Genomic DNA, 27,803 nt, shown 5'->3' with positions numbered 1-27,803 from the left:
TCACTCCAGTGTTAATGCTAAATTGTAATTACTTCGCTACTATGGCCTATTTATTCCCTCACGCACTTTGCAGTTTCTTTTTTTTCTTATTGTGTTATTGACTGTAGGCTTGTTTATTCCATGTGTAACTCTGTGTTGTGTCGCACTGCTTTGCTTTATCTTGGCCAGGTCGCAGTTGTAAATGAGAACTTGTTCTCAACTCGCTTACCTGGTTAAATAAAATAAAAAAAATAATGGGAAGATGTTGCACAATCCAGGTGTGGAAAGCTCTTAAGAGACTTACCCAGAAAGACTCACAGCTGTAATCACTGCCAAAGGTGATTCTAACATATTGACTCAGGGGGTTGAATACTTATTTAATCAAGATACTGTGTATTAGTTTATTTTTCATACTTTTTTACAAATGTTAGAATTGTGTAGATCGTTGACAAAAAAAATCCATCCATTTAATCCCACTTTATAACGCAACAAAATGTGGAAAAAGTCAAGGGGTGTGAATACTTTCTGAAGGCAGTATTTTATTAAATAATGTAAAAACACACTAACATATGATGTAATTCACAGTATACAGTAAAATAAAGGCCATTACAACATAGTCAAGTCAAACATAAATCTTACACAGCTGTCTTGCCATGCCATTCTTTCTTTGTCAAACTGATTTTCACCAAGATTAGGATAATAAATTCAAAAGCTACAATTGAAGAATTTCCATAAATCTTAAGAACAGAATTATTCAAAATAGATTTATGGTTTTATACTATAAAAACAACCAGTAGAGAATGACATGTAAAAAATCAGAAGTCTTTGTGCTCCTTTATATAGGTCTATGGTGCTCCTCCTCCTCCTGACCCATGGCACTGGGACGGCCCTGGTCCTGTCACCTAGTGTGGAGTGATGAGCTGTCACTCTGGAGGCCTACTGAGAATGGCCTGTCCCAGACCCTGTCCTGTGCTGCTTTGGAGGAGAACACTCTCTATCCTGTGGATCCTGGCAGCGTGGAGGATCATCACAGGCTTTTGCTCTGCCAGCTCAGCAGACAGCCTGCCAATACGCTCCTCCAGCTGTAAATGACAACACAAAGAGCATGAAATTAATCTGGAATGACCACAAAATAACAGGAAAAATTGTTGCATGATATGGCATGGTTATTATGCACTTGACCTCTTGTAACTTTTGAATGTTCTTGTTTTCATAGCAGAAAATTTATGGCTCAAATGAAATGATACCTCCAGAGGAATGCGTGCTAAATCAAAGCCATCCATTTAGTTATTCATCTATAAGTGGATAGGAAACATGAAAAAAATATTGCTTCTTGTTTTCTTCAAGGACTGGTGAACAGCCGGTAAAACGACACAACCTTCAAGTCTTACCTGCTCCAACTCTTTGCGGATAGTGTTACTCTCCTCAGTTTCTCCCTCACTTCCACTCGTCTGCAGCCAGCTGCTCAACACTCCTTCAAGTCTTCGCCACGCCCTACACACACACACACTTAAATCCACTAGAATGTATAAACAAGATTATCAGAAATGTTAATCACAGAGCTGTGAGTCCTTACTGAAGTAGCTTGCGGTCCTGTTGGAAGCGCTGCATGTCCAGGCGGATGTTGAGCAGCTCTCTGGTCCAGGCTAAAGTGGGATCCACACTCTCCTCCTCAGTTAACACATCTTCTCCATCAGACTCTGGCTGTTGATGGAGGGTGGAGAACTCATTGGGGGGCAGTAGTGAGGAGTCACTTTCCCATGAGCCACTAGGCTGCCTCACCTAAAAAAATATTGTATAAAGAAATCTCATTGAAAACACACAGTAAAATGACTTTACATGTGTTTTTGAAATATAGTAACTTACCTTAGTGTGGGTGGCCATGAATGAGGAGGGGGGCAGGAGTAAGTCCTGGCCTAGTGATCCATGATGTGGGGTCGTTGGGAAACTGAGATGGGGAGCTGGGTGTGACCGTATGGGAGAGATGGGGAGGGAGGCTGCAGCAGGGTAAAGGTTCGCTGTCACTGGGACCTTTATTTGATGTGGAAGAGGACTGGGTCTTTGATGTAGAGGAGCTGTAGGTGGGAGCAGCTCTTTGACCGGGGAGTCAAGCAGATCTCTAGGCCGCCGTGGCTGCAGTCTAGAAGCACGCACCGCCACCCTGCACACAGTTATAGAGCTGCTGTAAGACTGAGCATAAGAATTAGAGACATAGTTTCCCAGGCACACATTAAGCCTTGGTCTGGACAAAAAAAGTGATTTGTATGGGGATTCTCCATAGAGCATTCTTTTTAGTCCAGGACTCTTAATTGGTATCTGGAAAACCCTCCCATAATGTTTAGGACCTGATGTTTGCATAGTAACTGTGCCCACTTACAGGTGGTTGAGGATGCCGTCTCCTGCTTTCTGCTCCACTATGCCACTCTGGGTCTGTGTACAGCTGTGGGTGTGGCACTCTGGGTCAGGGCTGGGTAAACAGAAGGTCACACTCTTCTTGGGGGGCACTGCTGTCGCTCTAGGCAGTCTCGCCCTGTGTGGTCCACTCAGGGCCCGCTGTTTCCACTGCATGGCACAACGCAGCACCACCCTCTGGAGACGCCGCAAGCTCTGTAGATCAGACAAGACGGGCTTGATCCAGTTCCACACACAGATATTCAGGCAGGCAGGCAGACATACTATCAGATAATCAAACACAACAAGTGCTCACACACACACCTGCTCCTGGCTGTGCAGTGCTATGTTGGTGCTGAAGCTGCCCATGTGAGCGGCGTGTGTGAGGACGTGGGCCACTCCTTCCCTCAGCAGCTGATCTCTATAGAACTGGGCAGCCTGGGCCAGCCTTTCCTGCTTTCTGTTCTGCTCTGTGACCCACAGCCTCCAGGCCTCCAGCACCTGGATCAGAACACACCAAGGGATCAGACGTCTCATTCAGTATGTCTGATGAGTCTTCACTCTTCTATATGTTTCCACTATTCACCGGGGGGCATCTCATTCATTATGTCTATAGAGTCTACTGTATGTTTTCACTTCCATTTCCTTTATTCCAGCTGTGGCGTGGATATCATCAATGAGGACTTTACACGCGCCAGCCTGGTCACAGATCTGATTGTGCGGTCTTGCTAACTCCAATGATCATTGGCAAGACAGCACAAAAAGATCGGGACCCAGGCTATATATCCACAGGGTCAGCAGTAGTCATGCAGGAGCCAGAATTCCTCCACTACAGACAAACAGAGAGAGAGGGATAATATCTCCTGTGTTTTAAGTTGGGCTGAAGGCCAGCTGCCAGTGAAGTATGTGTGTCCAGGTATTACCTTGGCCTGCAGACTGAGGGACCAATGCCAGAGGGCCAGTTCTGTCTGCTCAGCCTCTATCCTTCTGTGCTGTAGCTGTGCAGGCCAGGACCAGAGGAGAACAGCACACTTAGTCAGATAACAGCCAGGAGTTCACCAAGACAATCAGAGGCTTACAGACTTACCATTGAAAGTTTTTATATAATAAAATAATCTGGCCTTTCTTTAAGACAGTAAACATCAGAAAATACTTTTTTTCAATTCCATCAATGTATTTAAAAGTGACTTGAACAAAAGTTCACGCAAATCTTATCAAGGAGGCCTTTAATATTTGAAATAAGCATGTTAAAACAGGAATTCATGTTAAAACAGCAATAAGCTCACCACAATTTTCCAGCGTGCAAAGAAGAGCTGGCATGTCTTCTGTCTCAGCAGCAAGTGGCCTCTCCCTTTCATCACCTAGAGAAGGACCACATAAACAACACAATACTAACACCAACCTACCTAGGATCAGAATGTATCAAATAGCACACTGCAGACTCAAACACAGGACCAAATGCAGTATCCATCTACCTTGTAGCTCTGCTGTTGCTGCTGGTACATAGTCCATGATCTGAATGTTCTGCAGAGAAGTGAGTGGTGGTGGTGCCTTTTGGCTTTCTCCATGCCTATACTGTCCTCCACAACCTCTCTGCTTCGCTCCCTCCATCTCCTGAAAGTCGCCTCCTGCCGCACTGAGACATAGAAAATGATGGTAATAGACTACACATGTCAATGGAGGCTCTATTCAATGTGCCGGGAGAATGATCTAACAGAAAATAGCATTGAATAATGAACAATTTGTCTCCATCTGCTTCACTAAGAATTGGAGCCATAGTTAGAACTTCACATGTTTAATGAGAACTCGAACTTAGTAAAATATTTCTCTACCTTTATCCATGTGAGTCTGAGCCTTGCTCACTGCCTCTCTCTGCTGGTGACGGTTTGACACTGCACAAGATGTGGCTTTCCTCCATCCTAACAGCACCTATAGGAAAATAAATTAGGCACATTTGTGGGTGAGCAAAAGTTATAGCCACGGAATCAGTCTTGGTAACATATGAAGCAATAGATAGGTCTTACAGCAGCTCCAATACCTTAACCTGAACGCAGTGCTGGTAGTGGTTCTTTGCTCTCTTCTCTCTGCTGCTGGCTGCTGCCAACAGGGCTACATTCTCCTTCCACACACACAGAATCCTCCTGGGAACACATAATACAAGTGTCAGTTAGAAATATTGCAAAATCAATATTACAAGTAAGAGATTGTGGATAAAGAGGAATAGATAGAGACTGACTTATGTAGGTTGATACCTGAGGAAGTGTTTCTGATGTCGACTGTAGAGCTCCTCTACATGCTCATAGACCTGCTGTCTTTGGAGGTGATGCTCCTACGGGTGATAGGCAAAGAGATTACAGCACGTACCACAGGACACACAAACCAGAGCCCATTCCGTGTGTACCAAGCAGGTCAGAAGATGCATGATGACCAAATGAAATGTTGCTGTGCCAGTTTACAAAGCACACCAATATAAGTGTAGACTTGTGTCATTTATTACAGTTAATGTGAGGTCTGTTGTACCTTCCAGGCCTGTAAAGTGTGTTTGAGAAGTCTGTGTTCATAGTAACTGTCCATCTGATCCAGCCTGCTGTTCTTCTCTGTTCTGTGCTGGACATACTGACACATCAGACAGACAGAGACAGACACAATGTGGGTTAATTACTCTGGACAAACCAAACATTACAGCATGGCTAATGGTAGATTATGTATGGCAAGATGCTGTACCTCACTCCAGCCACTCAGGGCGCGTCTCACACAACGCACATCACCATGTCGACCTGCCTGCTCCTCTCGTTTTCGCCTTATGAGATACATACGAAAAAACACAAATATACAAACCAAACACACATATACATGAAGGATTAAGCCAAAATCTCAAAGGGTCTTCAATTGTCAATCAAATCCAGTTAAGAATAATCTCCTGTTAAGAAAGCTCATAATCTGTAATAGTTAGGACTGAAAACATCCTATATCATGTATACCGTATATGTCGGAGTACCTTTTAATGTGTATATCAAACGATATTTCTGTCATGTAATACTGTGTATAAAAGTACCATGCATGTAAAATATATGAATAATGTATATGTAAAAAAAAAAATAGCTGTTAAAAAAACAAATGAAAAACAAAATGACCTTTGTCCTCCGGATAGGGGGCTGGGGGATGGGCCCACAAAAAAAGAAAAAAAGAAAAGAGGAATAACCTCACACTTGTCTACTTCTTTCTGAACAGGTTGGTCCCAAACAGTCAGCGTTTACAATAAAAGTTGAATTGATCCTCACTGATATTTCAGTGAACTGCCAGTGGTACAGTACCTGTCCCGGATCACAGTGACATTGTCCTTCCACTGGCTGAGTGTGTTGTGGACTAGAGTACGGCGGTACAGTATGTCAGAAGCTCTCTGCTTCTCCCTCTCCTCCTGTTGTTGCCTCGCCCTCCACTGCCAGTGGTCCCAGGCTCTCATCAAACATGACCTCTCCTCATGCAGCAAGGCCTAAAGGGCAAGACAGGTGGGCCCTCTTCGGCTGTTTGTCTGTACCATGACGGTGTGTTGTATGTATATCTTTGAGTGGTGTGTATTGTGACTGTGGATTTTACCATCCTCTCAGCCAGTCTCTGCTCCTTCCTCTCCTCTGAACGTCCCCACCAGGTATAGAAGGCCCAAGTGTACTGATGCTGCCTACAGAGGGTTAGAGTGGGTCACACTAACATAAACGTCATCCTCACAAGGCTAACTGTATGTTGTTCATAATTATAAACTGGCTGACAGCCATGGTATATCAGACCGTATACCACGGGTATGACAAAACATTTATTTTTACTGCTCTTCTATCCAAGATGGCGTAGCAGTCAGATGTCTTTGTCCTTCGTCGTGTCCAATGTATATATCTTTCTATATCTTTTTCTTCGCATATCTTTTTTATATTTTTCTAAACCTCAACTTCAAAATACTCTCCTGCAACCCGCCTCACCCAATGTGGTGTGGATCTGTTTTTTCTAAAGTATTTTTTATTTACCTCAGAATCGGAATCCCCCAACAGAAGCTAGCCAGCTCACTAGCTACTAGCTAGTAGTCAGCTAACCACTGCTAGCAGTCATCAGCTAAGCTTTAGCTCGGAAAGCTCTCGCCAGTTTGTACAATGCGACTCAAACCAGAGCATACCGGAAGTATTTTCGCTCCATATCCCCGGATTCCTGCCGCAAGCTCTGAACCTTTTCACCGGATCATCACAGCTAGCTAGCTGCAATCCGAGTGACTACTCCTGGCTAACGTCTGTCCCGAAGCAAGCACCAATTAGCCTGGAGCTAGCCCATGCTAGGCCCATTCTCCCGGCTAACTGAAGAGGCCCATCAGCCACCCCTGGGCTACAATACCCGGAACCCCTTCTGCTGCCGGTATGGGGCACGGAACCCCGCCGATCCTTCACGACTGGACTACAGATGTAACCTGCTCGAGGGGGTACTCAACTGGTCCCTACGCCGCGACGTCCCCTGAATGCCCATCTGCTAGCCTGCTATGCACGGCCCGCTAGCTGCTAGCCGTGGCCCGCTAGCTGCTAGCCGTGGCCCGCTAGCTGTCTAAAGCACATTGGACTGTTAGCTGAATAGATCCATCGGCCAATTTCTTGGGCCACTATACCTATTTTGCCAATTGGACTTGGACCCCTCTGCGACTCGGAACCCTACTAATCCATCACGACTGGTCTATCGACGTCACTGCACGCGGAGGCTAAAACAGACTTTCCTCCGTCGCGACGTCCTTCTAAGGCCCTTCTGCTAGCTTGCTAGCCCCGGCCTGCTAGCTGTCTGAATCACCGTGTCTCCAGCCAGCCCAACCACTCACTGGACCCCTATGATCACTCAGCTACGCATGCCTCTCCCTAATATCAATATGCCTTGTCCATTACTGTCCTGGTTAGTGATTATTGTCTTATTTCACTGTAGAGCCTCTAGCCCTGCTCAATATGCCTTAACCAACCATTTAGTTCCACCTCCCACATATGCAGTGACATCACCTGGTTTAAACGTCTCTAGAGACAATATCTCTCTCAACATTACTCAATGCCTAGGTTTACCTCCAATGTACTCACATCCTACCATACCTTTGTCTGTACATTATGCCTTGAATCTATTCTATAACGCCCAGAAACCTGCTCCTTTTACTCTCTGTTCCGAACGTACTAGACGACCAGTTCTGTTAGCCTTTAGCCGTACCCTTATCCTATTTCTCCTCTGTTTCTCTGGTGATGTAGAGGTTAATCCAGGACCTGCAATGCCTAGCTCCACTCCTACTCCCCAGGTGCTCTGATTTGTTGACTTCTGTAACCGTAAAAGCCTTGGTTTCATGCATGTTAACATTAGAAGCCTCCTCCCTAAGTTTGTTTTATTCACTGCTTTAGCACACTCTGCCAACCCGGATGTCCTAGCCGTGTCTGAATCCTGGCTTAGGAAGACCACCAAAACCCCCGAAATTTCCTTCCCTAACTATAACATCTTCCGACCAGATAGAACTGCGAAAAGGTGCGGTGTTTCAATCTACTGCAGAGATAGTCTGCAGAGTTCTTTCTTACTATCCAGGTCTGTACCCAAACAATTCGAGCTTCTACTTTTAAAAATCCACCTTTCCAGAAACAAGTCTCTCACCGTTGCCGCTTGCTATAGACCACCCTCTGCCCCCAGCTGTGCCCTGGACACCATATGTGAATTGATTGCCCCGCCATCTATCTTCTGAGCTTGTGCTGCTAGGTGACCTAAACTGGGACATGCTTAACACCACGGCCATCCTACAATCTAAGCTTGATGCCCTCAATCTCACACAAATTATCAAACACGGGCACCCTCATAGATAAACACGGGCACCCTCATAGATATAATCCTAACCAACTTGCCCTCCAAATACACCTCTGCTGTTTTCAACCAAGATCTCAGCGATCACTGCCTCATTGCCTGCATCCGAAATGGGTCTGCGGTCAAACGACCACCCCTCATCACTGTCAAACGCTCCCTAAAACACTTCAGCGAGCATGCCTTTCTAATCGACCTGGCCCGGGTATCCTGGAAGGACATTGACCTCATCCCGTCAGTAGAGGATGCCTGGTTATTCTTTAAAAGTTCCTTCCTCACTATCTTAAATAAGCATGCCACATCCCAAAAAATGTACAACCAGGAACAGATATAGCCCTTGGTTCTCTGCAGACCTGACTGCCCTTGACCAGAACAAAAACATCCTGTGGCGTTCTGCATTAGCATCGAATAGCCCCCGTGTTATGCAACTTTTCAGGGAAGTTAGGAACCAATATACACAGGCAGTTAGAAAAGCTAAGGCTAGCTTTTTCAAGCAGAAATGTTCATGCTGTAGCACAAACTCAAAGTTCTGGGACACTGTAAAGTCCATGGAGAATAAAAGCACCTCCTCCCAGCTGCCCACTGCACTGAGGCTAGGAAACACTGTCACCACCAATAAATCCACTATAATTGAGAATTTCAATAAGCATTTTTCTATGGCTGGCCATGCTTTCCACCTGGCTACCCCTACCCCGATCAACAGCCCTGCACCCCCCACAGCAACTCGCCCAAGCCTCCCTCATTTCTCCTTCACCCAAATCCAGATAGCTGATGTTCTGAAAGAGCTGCAAAATCTGGACCCCTACAAATCAGCCGGGCTAGACAATCTGGACCCTCTCTTTCTAAAATTATCTGCCGAAATTGTCGCAACCCCTATTACTAGCCTGTTCAACCCCTCTTTCATATCGTCAGCGATTCCCAAAGATTGGAAAGCTGCCGCGGTCATCGCCCTCTTCAAAGGGGGAGACACTCTAGACCCCAACTGCTATAGACCTATATCTATCCTACCCTGCCTTTCTAAGGTCTTCGAAAGGCACGTTAAACAGATTACTGACCATTTCGAATCACACCGTACCTTCTCCAGTATGCAATCTGGTTTCACTATGCACTATGCAATCTGGTTTCACTCCACTATGCAATCTGGTCATGGGTGCACCTCAGTCACGCTCAAGGTCCTAAACGATATCATAACCACCATCGATAAGAGACATTACTGTGCAGCCGTATTCATTGACCTGGCCAAGGCTTTCGACTGTCAATCACCACATTCTTATCGGCAGACTCAACAGCCTTGGTTTCTCAAACGATTGCCTCGCCTGGTTCACCAACTACTTCTCTGATAGAGTTCAGTGTGTCAAATCGGAGGGCCTGTTGTCCGGACCTCTGGCAGTCTCTATGGGGGTGCCACAGGGTTCAATTCTCGGGCCGACTCTTTTCTCTGTATACATCAATGATGTCGCTCTTGCTGCTGGTGATTCTCTGATCCACCTCTACGCAGACGACACCATTCTGTATACCTCTGGCCCTCCTTTGGACACCGTGTTAACTTTTTAGGGTATAGGGGGCAGTATTTTCGATTTCGGTTGAAAAGTGTGCCCAGAGTAAACTGCCTAATACTCGGGCCCAGAGTCAAATATTTGCATATTATTAGTATTTGGATAGAAAACACTCTGAAGTTTCTAAAACTGTTTGAAAAAACCTGAGAAAAATCCAACCAGGAAGTGGGAAATCTGATGCTTGTAGTCTTTTCAAGTCATTGCCTATCTAACAGACAGTGACTTAGGGTTCATTTTGCACTTCCTAAGGCTTCCACTAGATGTCAACAGTCTTTAGAACCTTGTTACAGACTTTTGCAGTGAACAGAGAGCAAACAAGAAGGCTGGGAAGTTGGTGACTCAGAAAATGACATGAGTTCATTGGCGCTTATTCACGTGATGAGGTAGCTGTGTTCCATAACGTTTTTCAAGACATTGGAATCGTCCGGTTGGAATATTATTGAAGTTTTATGTTAAAAAGGCCCTAAAGATTGATGCTATACAACGTTTGACATGTTTCTATGAACGTAAATAGAACTTTTTTGACTTTTCGTCGTGAAATTTTTGCCGCGTTTCCTACATTTGGAGTAGCTTACTGAACGCACAAACAACAAGGAGGTATTTAGACATAAATTATGGACTTTATCGAACAAAACAACATTTATTGTGGACCTGGGATCCCTGGAAGTGCCTTCTGATGAAGATCATCAAAGGTAAGTGAATATTTATAATGCTATTTATGATTTTAGATGACTCCAAAATGGCAGGTATCTGTATTGCCTGACGTATTTTTCTGAGCGCCGTACTCAGATTATTGCAAAGTGTGCTTTCCCCGTGAAGCTTTTTTGAAATCTGTCACTGCGGTTGCATTAAGGAGATGTTTATCTATAATTCTTCGAATAACAGTTTAATATTTTATCAACGTTTATGATGAGTATTTTTGTAAATTGTTGTTTTGATTCACCGGAAGTTTTGGAGGCAAAATATTTTCTGAACTTCACGAGCCAATGTAAAATGGGGTTTTTGGATATAAATATGAACTTTATCGACCAAAACATACATGTATTGTGTAACATTGAGTCCTAGGAGTGTCATCTGATGAAGATCGTCAAAGGTTAGTGCTTCATTTTAGCTGTATTTCTGGTTTTTTGCGACCCCTCTCCTGCTTGGAAAATGGCTGTGTGGTTTTTCTTGTTGACGCTCTGTCCTAACAATTTAACTTTATGCTTTCGCCGTAAAGCCTTTTTTAAATCGGACAATGTGGTTGGATTAAGGACAAGTGTATCTTTAAAATGGTGTAAAATAGTTGTATGTTTGAGAAATTTGAATTATGAGATTGTTGTTTTGAATTTGCCGCCCTGATATTTCACTGGCTGTGTACCGCAGGTGGGACACTAGCGTCCCACGTAGCCCATAGAAGTTAACTAACCTCCAGACGAGCTTCAATGCCATACAACTCTCCTTCAGTGTCCTCCAAGCTCTCGTCCCGTAAGCGGGACGGACATCCAGCGAAAAACTCCTATCGACATTAGCATAACGAAATTCAATATTTTTTTTTTCTTCCAAATATAGGACTGTCTCATATCGTTTTATAGATACACCTCTCCTGAATCGACCCACGTTGTCCGATTTCAAAAAGGCTTTACAGTAAAAGCAAAACATTAGATTATGTTAGAGGAGTATATCGTAAAAGTAGCCACATAGCCATTTTCCGACCAACCACATGCATCACAAATAACCAAAAAACAGCTAAATGCAGCACTAACCTTTTACAAACTTCATCAGATGACACACCTAGGACATCATGTTACACAATGCATGCATTCTTTTGTTCGATAAAGTTCATATTTATATATAAAAACAGCATTTTACATCGGCACGTAACGTTGACTAACTATTTTCCCTCAAATGCATCCGGTGAAACAGTGCTACAATTTACTCAATTACTATTCGAAAACATTTTTAAAATGTAATATTGTCATTCTAAGATTTATAGATGAATATCTCTTGAAAGCACCTGTAATACCAGATTTAAAAATAACTTTACTGGGTAATCACACTTTGCGATAAAAGGGGATGCGATACTCAGAAAATTACCTTGTAAATACAGGTCTGCGCCATCTTGGAACAATCGCATATCACATCTAGTCTTGTATACTATTGTCAATAATCCCTTACCTTTGGTTGTCTTCATCAGAAAGCACTTCCAGGAATCCCAGGTCCACAACAAATGTATTTTCGTTCGAAAAAGTTTATCCTTTATGTTCCATTAGCTTGTTGTTGTCAGCGCGTCTGAAGGCTGATCCAAATGCTCCGTCGGGCGCGGGACAGCTATTTCGACAAAAAGCATTTTTTCCCCATTTAGGTTCGTTCAAACATGTCAAACGTTGTATAACATAAATCTTCAGGGCCTGTTTCAACAAGAGAGACAATAAGATTCGAGGGGGACGATTGTATTGTGTTTCAAAACGTTTCGAAAGGGGAGGGTAGACAGGGCCGCTGGCGTCATAATGGTGATGGCCCTCCTCATGTGACCAATTTCAACAGCGTCTCATTCATTTAGTTTCCACAGTAGAAGGCTCAAATCACTTTGTAAAGACTGGGGACAACTAGTGGAAGCAATAGGAAGTGCTCAATGAACCATAGCTCACGGTGTGATTAATAGGCACAGATGTGAAGTTGAGTCCACAATTCAGAATTCCACATCCTGTTACGATCGGTCTCGGGGTTTTGACTGCCCTATTAGTTCTGTTATACTCACAGACACCATTCAAACAGTTTTAGAAACTTTAGGGTGTTTTCTATCCACAAGTATTATATGCATATCCTAGCTTCTGAGTTTGAGTAGGAGGCCGTTTAAAATGGGCACAAATTTTTTTCAAAAATTGCTTTAGCTCCCCCTATCCTAGGGGAATTCCAAATTAAGGACAAGTGTATCTTTAAAATGGTGTAAAATAGTTGTATGTTTGAGAAATTTGAATTATGAGATTTTGTTGTTTTGAATTTGCCGCCCTGATATTTCACTGGCTGTGTACCGCAGGTGGGACACTAGCGTCCCACGTAGCCCATAGAAGTTAACTAACCTCCAGACGAGCTTCAATGCCATACAACTCTCCTTCAGTGTCCTCCAACTGCTCTTAAATGCAAGTAAAACAAAATGCATGCTATTCAACCAATCGCTGCCCACACCTGCCCGCCCGTCCAGCATCACTACTCTGGACGGTTCTGACTTAGAATATGTGGACAACTACAAATACCTAGGTGTCTGGTTAGACTGTGAACTCTACTACTGTATTTATTTATTTTATTTATTTTGCTCCTTTGCACCATATTATTTATATTTTAACTTTTAACTTTCTTCAAACTACAAATCTACCTTTCCAGTGTTTTTCTTGCTATACTTTATTTACTCTGCCACCATGGCATTTTTTGCCTTTACCTCCATTATCTCACATCATTTGCTCACATTGTATATAGTCTTATTTTTTTCTACTGCATCATTGATTGTATGTTGTTTTACTCCATGTGTAACTCTGTGTTTTTGTATGTTGTCGAACTGCTTTGCTTTATCTTGGCCAGGTCGCAATTGTAAATGAGAACTTGTTCTCAACTTGCCTACCTGGTTAAATAAAGGTGAAATAAAAATAAATAAAAAAAACTCTCCTTCCAGACTCACATTAAGCATCTCCAATGCAAAATTAAATCTAGCTGTCAAACAAACCCTCGTAAAAAACTGACCATCCTACCCATCACCGACTTTGGCGATGTAATTTACAAAATAGCCTCCAACACTCTACTCAACAAATTGGATGCAGTCTATCACAGTGCCATCTGTTTTGTCACCAAAGCCCCATATACTACCCACCACTGCGACCTGTACCCTCTCGTTGGCTGGCCCTCGCTTCATACTTGTCACCAAACCCACTGGGTCTACAAGTCTCTGCTAGGTAAAGCCCCGCCTTAGCTCACTGGTCACCATAGTAGCACCCACCCGTAGCACGCGCTCCAGCAGGTATATCTCACTGGTCACCCCCCAAAGCCAATTCTTCCTTTGGCCGCCTTTCCTTCCAGTTCTCTGCTGCCAATGACTGGAACGAACTGCAAAAATCACTGAAGCTGGAGACTCATATCTCCCTCACTAGCTTTAAGCACCAGCTGTCAGAGCAGCTCACAGCACCTGTACATCTGTAAATAGCCCATGCAACTACCTCATCCCCATACTGTATTTATTTATTTATCTTGCTCCTTTGCACCCCAGTATCTCTACTTGCACATTCATCTTCTGCACATCTACCATTCCAGTGTTTAATTGCCATATAGTAATTACTTCGCCACCATGGCCTATTTATTGCCTTACCTCATCCGCACACACTGTATATAGACTTTTTCCTACTGTATTATTGACTGTATGTTTGTTTATTCCATTTGTAACTATGTGTTGTTGTATGTGTCGAACTGCTTTACTTTATCTTGGCCAGGTCACAGTTGTAAATGAGAACTTGTTCTCAACTAGTCTACCTGGTTAAATAAAGGTGATTTTTTTAAAAAATAATAATTACATTGGTAACCAGTTTATAATAGCAATAAGGCACGTTGGGGGTGTGGTACTCCAGGCACACCGCTTTGAATCGTGCCTTAGGACAGCCCTTACCCGTGGTATATTGGCCATATACCACACCCCCTCGGGCCTTGTTGCTTAAATGTAGCCCAGGGGCCTTATTCACATTGGGGGGAATTCAGACCTGAGTTACACTTAATTCTCTCTACAGGTATTCTGACCTTAGAAAGCGCAGTCGATTTTGTTGTGTTATGCTTTGAAACAACATCCACAACAACCATGTTTCAACCTGCTGTTGAACTTCTTTCTTCAAATTGATCATCACAGTGAGGTGAGTTTTAAAAGTACTATAGGCCTACTGTTCTGAAGTGATTTTCAAAGGCATTTGCAATGATGTCAGAGTGGTTAGAGGGATAATAGAGCCCTGAGTACCAGTCCATTAGGATCTGATGGAGGGACAACAGAGCCCTGAGTACCAGTCCATTAGGATCTGATGGAGGGACAATAGAGCCCTGAGTCCCAGGCCATTAGGATCTGATGGAGGGACAACAGAGCCCTGAGTACCAGTCCATTAGGATCTGATGGAGGGACAATAGAGCCCTGAGTACCAGGCCATTAGGACCTGATGGAGGGACAATAGAGCCCTGAGTACCAGGCCATTAGAACCTCGTGGTAGTTAGCATGTCCAGAGTGCATAAAAGGAGATTACCATGACACAGCGGTCACATGGAATTTTACTGCGGCCATGACTCATGACTGTCTGTGTGGTGGTAATACGGTCACCGCAACGGCCCTAGGTCTAGCGAACCTGTCTGTTCCAAGTGGAAAAACATCTAGGCCTTACATTCCTTTTTCAGATAGAAATAACAGCATGCTCCATGCACTGTAATTTATGAATTAATAAGAGCTATTGATACTTAGGTGCCCATAGAATATGTATGCCTATTTTCAAAATTCTATATGTATTGTGATTTGATACTGCAATTTTATTGCGAGTTGATGCTCCAAACATATTACTCTGTATGTTTGCTGCAGAGGCACAAGAGAGAGCTTAAAACATTACGTTTTTTTTGTCATGGAATAAAGGTGCTGAAAAAATGTTGGCTCATTTTTTTAAAAGAAGATGAAGAACAAGCTATAGGATGGAAAATACCAGAGTTTTGGAGCTGGTACAGCTGATTAGCGCTAGCTACAGCAACCAACAACAACAAAAAATAATATATATAAAGATATGTAACTGTTTAAATGTTTTCCCCTATAACTATTGATAAGAGCTAGGTAAATGAGTAATATGTTTGGGAAGGGGATTGTACATATAAATAGCAATTGTTTGAGGATTTTTCCTTCTGATTGCTGGAGACTAATGTGAAACCAGTCATGGAAGCAAACTGAAAAGCATAATAATAATATTTCCGCCCCTTTCCCACAGTGAAGTATAAAATGCTGTGACTTTATACATAATTTTAATTGTATGGCCTAAGCATTGCGCAATGACAGTCACACTCTCTAATGTTTTAATTATATGCCCCAACTTTCTGTTTCCTACTATTCTATCATGTTAAATATTAGCCACTATCAGTATCGACCGTCAGTTGGCCACACATATTCAACTGTCGATTTACTGTTAGTTCCCTTCAGTTGGTACAGTTCGCATCATTACATTGTTTCATTTACCTTTATTTGCTGCCACTGTAAACACTGCCATGTCCGTGTGGTTGTTGCTGAAGAACACTAATAATAGTTGATCATATTTAAAGTAAAAAATGTTTTGGCTAATTAAATCATTATGAAGCACAGCCCAAGCCGTAACAGTTTGAACCTGACGCATGGTGCAATGCTTGGCCGTGTCATCACACAGTTCCATGGTCAGCGTGGGCAACAGGCCAGGGTATACTACTACTGTACACTGTTCTCCCTATTATAATTCTATGTACATTCATCTTCCAACATTACCATGGGTTGAAGAACTGAATGTGGCAATTTTCAGAATGAATCAAACCACTGTTTTTTTCTTTCCTGCCTGAAGGCTCTCCAAACCCTATTTTTCCATTAAGTAGCCTATGGTTCATAAAAACTTCCTTAATCATACATATTGTGTTCTAAAACTATGATAAATATGCATATGTTCGTATAACTATCTTTCATTGATCTCCATTCTGAACGCATTCTAATGTTGTGCCAATCAAATTCAAATGAATGTTACCCGTATTTAAAGGGATTGCTTTAATAATAATAATAATATGCCATTTAGCAGACGCTTTTATCCAAAGCGACTTACAGTCATAGAGAAATGAACAGAAACACTCCCTGATCAAATTGGTATGCCACCCAGTGTGAGTTTTCTAGGGTTGATTTAAATGTATTCAATGCGTGCTAGAGAGCAACACCAACAAACCTTGTTACACATGTGCATCAGTCTAAATCGGCCACAAAGCATCTTATAGTAGTAGTGCTGATCTAGGATCAGACAAGTGATACCTGACCCTAGATCATCACTAGGTCAGAAACAGGATGGAACTCACTGATTATGGAGTTGTGCCATCTCTGTCCTCTCCCTATGCTGTCTCCTCTGGCAGGTAAACTCAACCCATGAGTCAAGACACTGTGGAAAGATGTGGTCAGCAAACCAGGCCTCAGCACGACGCTCCAGCCCCTAAAACCACACACAGTACACACAATGCCAATGAGTGGAATGTAAGAGTGTATGTGTGTGTGTGTGTGCGCGTGCACATGTGTACGCGTGGGTGTACCTGCAAGTGTCTGTGCTCAACAAGCTGCTCTCTCCAGTGGCGCAAGAAATTGCTCTGCAGTGAAATACTGTCAAAAGAAGCCATTAATGAGATCAGAAAAACATGTATCATAGAAATAGCATTACTAATATACGAGTGTATCATCAATTCATAACTGTGTATGTATGTATGTATGTATGTATGTATGTATGTATGTATGTATGTATGTATGTATGTATGTATGTATGTATGTCTGTGTGTGTGTGTGTGTGTGTGTGTATGTACCTGTGGCAGGTCAGTGCCATCTGCATCTGCATCTGAAGTCCCTGATCTTCAGCTTCCTCAAGACGTTGCTGCCAGAGTCTCCAATATCTGCATGTTACCTACAGAAAACCCACACAGAAATGTTGTTTGAAAAACATGAATTGGGTGTCATACTTACTCTGTACTGCTAGAACAATTGTAATGATACTAATGCTGGGTGACTTCATGGATATTAGCTACAGTATAAGAACAGTTACAGTGTGATGATGATGCTGGACAGCGATGTTCTTGTTGAGACGATAAGTTTTGCTCCGAGTGACATTGAGGGTCAGACTTCTCAATCCAGTGAGCTGTAGTAGACAGAACAAGTTGGAGTGAGAGAATTAAGGAATACTCTTTGGCAGCGGTTCCCAACTCCAGTTCTCAAGTACCCCAAACAGTACATATTTTTATTGTAGCCCCGGACATGCACATCTGATTCTGATTCAACTTGTCAACTAATCATCAAGCCCTCAATGAGTTGAATGAGGTGTGTTTGTCCAGGGCTACAATGAAACTGTGTACTGTTAGGGGTACTGGAGGACCAGGGTTGGGAAACACTGCTCTATGGTACAGTAACCAGTCTCTATGGACGTCCATAAAATATTCATCAGATCAGTGCTCCTCCATCTTACCAGTAGATGGCGGTGTAGGTGTTGACTTGCAGCCTGGTCTCTTTCAGACTCCTGCATGCACATCCTCCTGTCTGCACAGGAGCTCAGGAAATGTTCAAATAAATTCAGAGAAGTATGATGTTGCAGTAGATGAGAAAAGTCGAGAATTGCCGAATGCTGTTCTTGTAGTAGTGTGTGACTCCACACCAGGCCCTGGTGTTTTACAATGAGTGTGTGTGTAGTAGGATACAGTGTCTCCAGCGCTCCAGTGCCCTGCGCTGTGTGCTGCGTTGTGCCAGTCTATAAGAAGCCTGCCCTCTGTCCACCTCTCTCTGTCTGCTCTGTAGTCCACTTTTCCACACAAACCAATACCTCCTGACCAACTGGAGTTGCCAGGCTCGCACTGCAACATCTGAAACACAGGAGGTAAACAATTATATAAGAAGGATAATGACAACAGAAGTAGTGTTTTTCACTGGAAGTTCTAGAGGATTTGAGAGTTTGGTGTTGTTTTTGAGACCATCTAAAATGATCAAAATTTGTCAATATACAGTATGTTTCTGAATAAGTGTGAGTTTAATCCTAGACCATGAATGTCCAATGATTGTGACAGAAGACCAACAGTACATATGATAAACAGATTAACAGAAGATGGGACCTTGTGGTTTCCTCTTAGCTTGGCGGAGGTGAACATAGCTGATCCAGCCACAAAGTGCCTTTCTTTGCATCCCATGAATGTAGTGCAGTGAAGCCTTGGACTCCCTCTCTCTCCAACTACAGGCGAGCATGTACACTTCTCTCCACTGAAGCCATGCCTAAGACACAACAAACATACATGTTCAAATCCTTAAGAGTCTGTTGACGCACCCATGCGTCAATCTAAGTAATTTAATTGAAAAAATCCCCATCAAAATCCGTCAGTTTAAACTAGAGATGTACGTTTTTTTGCATGGGCTGCATCTCAATCCACTGCATCCGCCTCTGTCGGCCTTCCGCACCTGTGTTGGAAGGTGGCAGAGCTACAGCGGTGTTTGTCAGACCATGAGACATGCTGAAAATCGGTCTTCTTACGAAAATTGTTTGGCCTAGAAACTATTTGGACCACTCTATGGAAAGCGGAGACTCTAACGATGGCGTTCTCCATTTTGCTCTACGACCTCCACGTGACTTGTCTGAAGGTAACCCATACAAATGAATGGAAGTATGGAGATTTGAGTTTTGTGCCAACAAAAATAAAGGGTTAAATATGTGTCAAAAAAACAAATATTGCCTGAGCTTTCTTCTATCGCCTAGATATAGGACGGACACTTCAAAACCTTGTTTCTTATTATTTATTTTTTGACTGTCTTTGCCATTTATGAATGTGTTATTCAATGCGTTTCTATGGGCTACAGTTATAAAGGCCACATTTGATATTTTATCAAATAATTTAACATATCCTTTTGATACCTAAAGGGGTCCTAAAATTCTAAATGAAATAGCTAAATGATCCATGGTATGACCATTTTAAAACAATTCCGCCCCACCCCCAGCTTAGATGTTAGTCCAATAAAATGTAACATTTTAATTCACCAACACCTGGGGAATGGTACGGATATGTGTGGGATGTATAAGATGTGCTCTACTCACTCTGCCCTGTAGCGTCAGAGCCCAGTGCTGCAGTGCTCGGTCCTCCATAACACAGGCATCATATCTCCTCTGCAGCCCAGTCTGCCACACAGTCCACATCCAACTGTATTGGGGGAAACACATAAGCATTAACACAGGCTGCCCCCTCCCCTTTCACTTACATTTAATCAAATGGTCAATCATATATAAATCAGTCACGCAATGACTGTGTATGCCGGAAGTTCACTAACCTCCAAGTGACTTAGTCAGTGTATTGTTCTTGATTCAAAGTAATCCAAAATAAATTAACAAAATAGCATTTATCAGTCATAATGCCTCACCGTAGAGCTGTGAGTTTCCGGAACTGAAGAGCAGATTCTTGCATCCTGTGTTTCATCCTCCTCATCTCGATGTACACTTCCCAGCTGTCCCAGGCCACACGCTGACACCACCTCTCAGCTGGCATATAGGAGAAACTCTAATTACTGCTGTAACTCATAACATGCCCTGGCAGCCACTACTGCTGGGGTCCATCATTTTCCAGAGGGAGACATTCACCTAGATTAATACCAAAACCACACAAGCCAGTCCATACCAAAACATGTTGCTTTTTGGAATATCCTCCTCTCCTCCTTCTGTAAAGACACAAACCTCTGCCAGCCATGGAACACCTGGTTATACAGATAATACCTACAACACAGGAAAGACAGCATCATTAGTTTCCACATTGGCCAAACTATTGTTGGCTGCCATACTGCGCCTTTGGAAAGTATTCATACCCCTTGACTAGGGAGGTTGCAGTGCCACACAGGCAGTAATGACCTCAGTAAAATTCCATGTGACTATTGAGTCAAGGTAAGCTCCTTTTATGTACTCTGGACTTGCTTTGGTACTACCCAACTTGGTAACGACCATGAGGTCCTATTGGCCTTGTACTCGGGGCTCTATTGTCCCTCTAACATCGATGCAAATGAAATCAAAAATCACATCAAACACTTCTCATCAAAACAGTAGACCTATCATACTTTTAAAACTCACCTCACTGTGATGATCAATTTGAATTAAGAAATTCAACAGCAGGTAGAAACAGTGTAAAACATGGTTGTTGTGGATGTTGTTTCAAAGCCTAACAAAAAGAAATGGACAGCGCTTTCTAAGGTAAAGATGAATTCAAAACACCCATAGGCATATTAGAGCTTTTGCATATGCATAGGCTTATGAGCCCAAGCCCCCCCAACAACAAAAAAATGTGGAATAAAAATGATGATTGTGCCATTATACAATACATAGCCTACCACATATTACACATGGCAGAAAAACATAAAACAAAACTGATTTAAGATGTCTTTGGTACATAATTGGTCTAGCCTTTGAGTGTGGACTGTATTATGCATACTGGATGGACTGGTTATCTTATGCTACACTCCAACATTTCTATCCATGAGCCTGGGAGAGAATGTATAGCCCTAGGCGATGCTGTTGGTTCATTGATTGTGGAGGGCGACTTACAGTTAGCCTACAATTAGTGAATTTGTATTTGATTTTGAATAGCCTAGTAATAGAAATGTTATTATATTTTCATAATTTATTGGGTGACACATTACCTTTAGCAATACAGAATATAGAATCCACTCTCCTTTATTCCTTTCTCGAGCGTAGACAGGCTGTCAACAGTTTAGCGAAATATGTTTTGTTGCAAAAGCATGTTACTAACGATGTTCCCAAACAGATTTTACTTGGTTTCCCAAATTAAGCACTGGGTAGCTGCAGGAACAAGGTTGAAGACCTGTCCGGCAGCGAGAGCATGCTCCTCAAACAGGGGTTGATACATGGAGTGAAATAAGTCTTATATTTCTCAGCTGCTCATATTAAGCACATGCTCCCGCTATAAAACCGAAGTAGCCTACAAAACAGACAGGTGGGAAAGCACGCGGCTTCCATTCGCTATTCGAGTGCATTACATGTATTTTTCCCCCTGCCCCTTTGATAATGGGCCTTTCTAAATCAGAACTAATTTCATGACTGCCACAGACCTACCCTTGACTTTTCCACATTGTGTTGTGTTACAGCCTGAATTAAAATGGATTAAAAAAAACTCACCCATACACACACAATTCACCATAATGACAAAGTGAAAACATGTTAATAAAAATGTTTGCTAATTTGTTAAATTAAATACAGAAATGTCTCATTTACATAAGTATTCACACCCCTTTTCTATGACATGCCAAATTGAGCTCAGTGCATCCAATTTCCTTTGATCATCCTTGAGATATACTGGTGAAGGAGTCAACCTGTGGCCAATACAATTGTTTGGTCATGATTTAGAAAGAAACACACATGTCTATATAAAGGTACCACAGTTGTCAGAACATAAACTATACCATGAACTGTCCATAGATCTCCAAGATAGAATTGTGATGAGGCATATCTGGGGAAGGGTATAAAACATTTTGAGTGTTGAAAGTATACAAGCGCACAGTGGTTTCCATCGTTAGGGAATTAAAAAAATATGGAACTACCTAAACTCTGCCTAGAGCTGGCTGTAAAACCAAACTGAGCAACTGGGCAAGAAGGACCTTGGTCAGGGAGGTGACCAAGAACCCAATGACAGAACTACAGAGTTCCTTGGCTGAGATGGGAGAACCTGCTAGAAGGACAACAGTCTCTACAACACGTCACCAATCTGGGCTTTATGGGAGCGTGGCCAGATGGGAGACACTCCTGAGGAAAAGGGAAGGGCTGCACACCTGCAGTTTGCAAAAAGGTACGTGAAAGCTGTAATCACTGCCAAAGGTGCTTCTACAAAGTATTGACTCGTGGTGTGAATATTTATGTAAATGAGTTCAGTATTTAATTTTCAATAAATTTGCAAAAAATTCTAAAAGCACATTTTTAAGGTTGTCATTATGGGGTGTTGTGTGTAGATGTGTGCGATTTAAAAAAAAAATCAATTTTGAATTCAGTCTAGCACAACAAAATGTGGAATAAGTCAAGGGGTATGAATACTTTCTGAACACACTGTACATCCCAGCAGGCAAAGCTGGTTGCAATGACATCATTACAACCAGATTTCAAGGTTGTAATAACGTAATTTCAACCAACAGACTTTGTCCGTAAGTACTGATGGGCATGTATCGTCACCCCACAACTGAGCAGCAGCGGTTAGAGCCAGACACTGACCTGTAATGGCACTCTGCCCTCACTGTGAGGCTCCACTCCCTCCTGGCTGTCCACCACTCATCCTTCCAGCCCCCCTGAGCCCGCTGTAGCACCACTCTGCGATGGTGAGACCTAGAGATTGGAGAAGGTAATAATCTTCCAGTTAGAGAACTCAGGCTACACACTGTGGATATATTCACAGCATCAGTGCTTGACTTGGGCAGGAGCTCACCAGAGCGGAGTACCAGCACCTTAAATGTTCTACTGCTTATGCTCCTGTTCCTCTTATACAATATTAGCTAAAAAGTATTTTGGCGCTCCTGCACCTAAATGTAAACAGTACATCCACCCAAAATGAGTACCGACAACTATTCCAGTCCAAGTCAAGTACTGCATAGCATCAAGACCTTTACCAATGTTATTTTCCCCCTATTTGACATTGTAATCCATTAAATTCAAGCAGTGATGTAATCTGGCTATTCCTCCACAGGACTGAGAAAGTGCACCTGGCTTTGTAAGGATGAACACGTCCAAAGGTCTTCTGCATCCATAGTTTGAAAAACTTCCGTGCAAGGTGCCTAGAAGACAGAGTTTGATCTCAGGGATGGACAACTCGAGTCATGGAGGGGCATTGTGTGTGCAGTCTTTTATTCCAGCCCAGCACTAAACATACCTTAAATATACTTTACAAAAATGTAAACTTAAGGTGCAACAATTTCAATGATTTTAGTGAGTTACAGTTCATATAAGAAAATCAGTGAATTTAAATTAATTCATTAGGCCCTAATTTATGGATTTTGCATTTACGGGCAGGGGTGCAACCATTGGTGGGCATACACCCATCCACTGGGAAGCCAGGCCCAGTCAGACAGAAATACTCCTCAGTTTTATCAGCTGCTCAGATGACTGGTCTCAGACAATCCTGCAGGTGAAGACACCGGATGTGGAGGTCCTGGGCTGGTATGGTTACACATGGTCTGCGGTTGTGAGGCCCGTTGTTCCTGCAGTCAGCATGCCAATTGCACGCTCCCTCAAAACATCTGTGGCATTGTGTTGTGTGACAAAACTGCATATTTTAGAGTGGCCTTTTATTGTCTCCAACACAAGGTGCACCTGTGTAATGACCATGCTATTTTAACAGCTTCCTGTCAGGTGGATGGATTATTTTGGCAAAGGAAAATGTTTCACTAACAGGGATGTAAACAAACTTGTGCACAACATTTGAGAAATAAGCTTTTTGTGCGTATGAAAATGTTCAAGAAACTTGTATTTCAGTTCATGAAACATGGGACCAACACTTTACGTTTATATTTTTGCTCAGTATAGTATAAACGGGTGTGTTAGTGCTGGGATTAAACAAGTCAACAGACTACCGTTACAGCCTTCAAATTCTAGTCATGGTCGATTGAATAATTACATCTGGCCAATTGGTTTATTTGAGGGGCTACTTCTCACCTTATTCTCAACTCCTTGAGTCTTCCACCTCGGTTCCAGGTGTATCCGACTTTATAACAAGATATAACCTTGCGTGAAGTTATTTTTGCACCAGTTAAATTTGACTTCTGGGTTCCTCTACCTCTGGAAGTCATTGCCCCAACAGTTGTCGAGTTAACCACCTGAGAAAGCTAGCTACTACCACTGACCGTCAATCAGAAGATTTGAAACTTCTTCAACTACGTTAGATGAACACACTGGCATTGCCGAACAAAAACCACCCTAGCATTCTCTCCATATGAATAACGTACCATGCATTACATTTTCGTCATTCCCTAACCAGTTTCAAATTGAACCGTTACAACCGCCATAGAAAACGCAAACAGTGTTTTGTTCAGTGAGGTATAGGAACGGTTTTGTTTGTCAAATTCAACTGTCGCGCATTCATTTTACTGCTATGAAATAGGAAGAAAATAACTAAGTACTTCCGGGTAACGGATCTGTGGGAATCGTGCAGAATAGCAGTCCCGTCCTCTATCCGTAGTAAATTAATAATTAGGTCGAAAAAAGTATTTCTATGAGATATTATGTTGTTTTTTAATGGTAAACACTGTTTATTGTGTGTGTAGTCCTATCATTTATTGCACCGTACACAATTTTCTGTATGTTGTATCGCAGTAAAAGGGGGGCCCATTCTACCCAGGAGCACTTCTATTTTTATTAACAACAAATCAATACAGGAAGTACATGTGGGAACACAAGTATATATAAATAATATACAATGGACAATTGGACTAGGGGGTACAATATCACATTACACAAGGACTTTAAGGGACATACATACACTCATTATTCAAACAGAATTTTTGTTAGTAGAGTATTTAATTGTCTTAAAATACAGTTCAATTTCTTTTTGCAAGGTAAGAAAATTTGTTTTTTTTGGTTTGTAAATTTACGTTTGTGAATATGAAATTTGGTCAAAATTTACTCAGGAGAACTTACATTTATATTTTGTAAATGTAAGCTTGTAGCTTCCAAATCCACATATTCACACCCAGAGGAGCGTCACTGCGCATGTTGCACCCCTTAGAAGTTAGCTTCTCACCTAATTACCTGCTAATAGTAGAGTTTTGGCATCCCATTATAAGGCAAGCCAAGAGTGCAAGTCTGGTATGGAATAGTGTTATATTTTACACTGGAAATTAACAAAGAGTAAGCTAAAATAGTTCATTTATTCCGTTGTAATTAAGATATAGTCCTGAATTAATCAGTCAGCAGAGAGTTAAAGTTACAATACAAAAGTTTAGACTGGACTCTGGTTATATGGACACAATCAATATTTTTTCCTGCAAAGTGCTATATTGTACCATATAGTCTCCAGGGATATAGGATCCAGGGTCACCATGCAAACTTTTTGTATTTGTGTTTTGCAAATGTATTAAAAATAAAAAACAGATATGTAAATAAGGTATAAGTATTCAGACCCTTTGCTACGAGACTCGAAATTGAGCTCAGGTGCATCTTGTTTCCATTGATCGTCATTGAGATGTTTCTACAACTTGATTAAAGTCCACCCGTGGTAAATTAAATTGATTTGACATGATTTTGAAACGCACACACCTGTCTATATAAGGGCCTACAGTTGACAGTGCATGTCAGAGCAAAAACCATGTTATGAGGTCGATGGAATTGTCCTGAGAGCTCCGAGACAGGATTGGGTCGAGGCACATATCTGGGAAAGGGTACCAAAAATTGTCTGCAGCATTGAAGGTCCCCAAGAACACAGTGGCCTCCATCATTCTTAAATTGAAGAAGTTTGGAACCACCAAATTTGGAACCAAGGACCTTCTTGAGGGAGAAGGGCCTTGGTCAGGCAGGGAACCAAGAACCCGATGGTGAATCGTGGTGGGAGCATCATGCTGTGGGGATGTTTTTTCAGGGACTGAGAGACTAGTTAGGATTGAGGGAAAGATGAACGGCGCAAAGTACAGAAAGATCCTTGATGAAGACCTACTCCAGAGCACTCAGGACCTCAGACTGGGGTGAAGGTTCACCTTCCAACAGGACAATGACCCTAAGCACACAGCCAAGACAACGCAGGAGTGAGTGGCTTCGGGACAAGTCTCTGAATGTCCCGGAGTGGCCCAGCCAGAGCCCGGACTTGAACCCGATCAAACATCTCTGGAGAGACCTAAAAAAATGTGCAGCGACGCTCCCCATCCAACCTGACAGAGTTTGAGAGGATCTGCAGAGAAGAATCGGAGAAACTCCCCAAATACAGGGGTGCCAAGCTTGTAGTGTCATACCCAAGAAGACTCGAGGCTGTAATCACTGTCAAAGGTGCTTCAACAAAGTACTGAGTAAAGGGTCGGCATACTTATGTAAATGTGATATTTCAGTTTTTTTATTTTTAATGCATTTGCAAAAATGTCAGTTTTTGCTTTGTCATTATGGGGTATTGTGTGTAGATTGATTGGGGGAAAACAATGTAATACATTTTAGAGTAAGGCTGTAACGTAACAAAATGTGGAAAAAGTGAAGAGCTCTGAATAATTTCCGAATGCACTGTATAACCAATATGAAAAACACTATTGAATTAAGCTGATTGGCCACTCTTTAAGTGCCGCAACATGAGAAGCGACACTCATTGCTGTGTAAACTGTGGATTTGGAAATTAGAAATGCTCCTGAGTGGACTGGACGCCCCGCCCTCCTTTACTGCGACACAACGTTCAGGCAATTATGTATGTCCAATATGAAGAAATACTGCATTCAAGCTAATTTACCTTTTTTGATATTGTTAAACAACATTCCAAGTCTGCTAACATTTCCTAATAACATTTGACCATTTCTATAAATGTTTTTACCATATTCATTGCGGGACTCTTGTTTTGAAGGGAAATCGCCGAGGTCACGGCCTTTGTTCTTAATTATTCTTGCTGTTTTCTCAGGGGTGTATATTTTGCTGTTGCACCACGCACACCCTTTGATCAGCTGCGAGGCTCATTGTCCATCCAATCATGAAGTTTCTTCTTCCTTCGTGGTGAAGTTGAAACCAGTGGGATGAGAGAGTTTTACAGACATCATGTTGAAGTAGGCCAGCTTTGTGGGATCAAGTTCATTTATTTTTACAAAACGTTTGGTGCTTCTGTCATACCCTTTAAAATAAATAAAGATGCTGATCTTTATGGTGGCACCCTTGTTATTCAGTGACCGCGTGCTGTCTTACAAACTTACTCTGTGCAAACCAACAATGACCATATGAACGAAAAACGTACGTTCAGTTCAGGGTGCTGTAAAGCACAGATCATCTTGCCCTAACATGACAGGGTACTGGTATAATTTACTAAGAAATAAAAATGTGGATGTGTTGAGTACCCTTTGGTTGGCCAGGCCTACATGTCAAATTAGCAAGCACGGAATGGGCTAGTTGTTTTTAAAAAAGCATTGAAAGTGAAAATTATCAGCTTTCATCGCTCTGCTTTGGAATGATAACAATTAGCCGACCATACAGAATGCCTGATATGAAATGACTTACTCATAAAAGACAAGCAGCCGTTTATATTTTATCTAAATACATATTCATTACTTTCATAGCCAAAAGATACATTGTCAAAGACAGTAATGGTTTTAAGAAATTATTTATT

General features: G+C 42.2%; 1 protein-coding gene and 1 long non-coding RNA gene across 5 annotated transcripts; one reads left to right on the top strand and one right to left on the bottom strand.

The window, feature by feature from the left end:
- Positions 1 to 494: 494 nt before the first annotated feature.
- Positions 495 to 27,118, bottom strand: sfi1 (SFI1 centrin binding protein). 4 transcript variants are annotated; one of them, XM_029693565.1, is made up of 29 exons: positions 24,179 to 24,713; positions 23,230 to 23,301; positions 22,745 to 22,855; positions 20,157 to 20,251; positions 19,903 to 20,020; positions 19,583 to 19,685; positions 18,612 to 18,768; positions 18,204 to 18,365; positions 17,975 to 18,045; positions 17,558 to 17,650; positions 17,322 to 17,419; positions 17,058 to 17,124; positions 16,830 to 16,960; positions 5,968 to 6,049; positions 5,685 to 5,863; positions 5,095 to 5,170; positions 4,891 to 4,986; positions 4,623 to 4,699; positions 4,409 to 4,511; positions 4,203 to 4,299; positions 3,846 to 4,006; positions 3,657 to 3,731; positions 3,294 to 3,368; positions 2,695 to 2,871; positions 2,357 to 2,586; positions 1,846 to 2,140; positions 1,556 to 1,683; positions 1,371 to 1,473; positions 495 to 1,061 (listed from the first exon to the last, which is right to left on the bottom strand). In XM_029693565.1, exons 1-29 carry the CDS (start codon positions 24,310 to 24,312, stop codon positions 903 to 905), a joined length of 3,525 nt encoding a protein of 1,174 aa, XP_029549425.1. In that variant the 5' UTR covers positions 24,313 to 24,713; the 3' UTR covers positions 495 to 902. The 4 variants fall into 4 exon arrangements, with proteins under 4 accessions (XP_029549425.1, XP_029549423.1, XP_029549424.1 ...); XM_029693563.1 differs by having other exon boundaries at positions 1,556 to 1,761; positions 24,179 to 24,710; XM_029693566.1 differs by lacking the exons at positions 23,230 to 23,301; positions 24,179 to 24,713 and adding exons at positions 20,600 to 20,687; positions 27,024 to 27,118 and having other exon boundaries at positions 499 to 1,061; positions 1,556 to 1,761.
- On the top strand, positions 26,692 to 27,344 carry LOC115150360 (uncharacterized). Its single transcript, XR_003867100.1, has 2 exons — positions 26,692 to 26,900; positions 27,108 to 27,344. It is a non-coding gene; the product is annotated as an uncharacterized LOC115150360 (long non-coding RNA).
- The last annotated feature ends 459 nt before the right edge of the window (positions 27,345 to 27,803 follow it).

The sequence above is a fragment of the Salmo trutta genome, chromosome 16, assembly GCF_901001165.1.
Source record: "Salmo trutta chromosome 16, fSalTru1.1, whole genome shotgun sequence".
NCBI classification, from domain to species: Eukaryota; Metazoa; Chordata; class Actinopteri; order Salmoniformes; family Salmonidae; genus Salmo; species Salmo trutta.
Note: the sequence above shows the minus strand (reverse complement) of the source record. Positions and strands in the feature narration are given on the sequence as shown.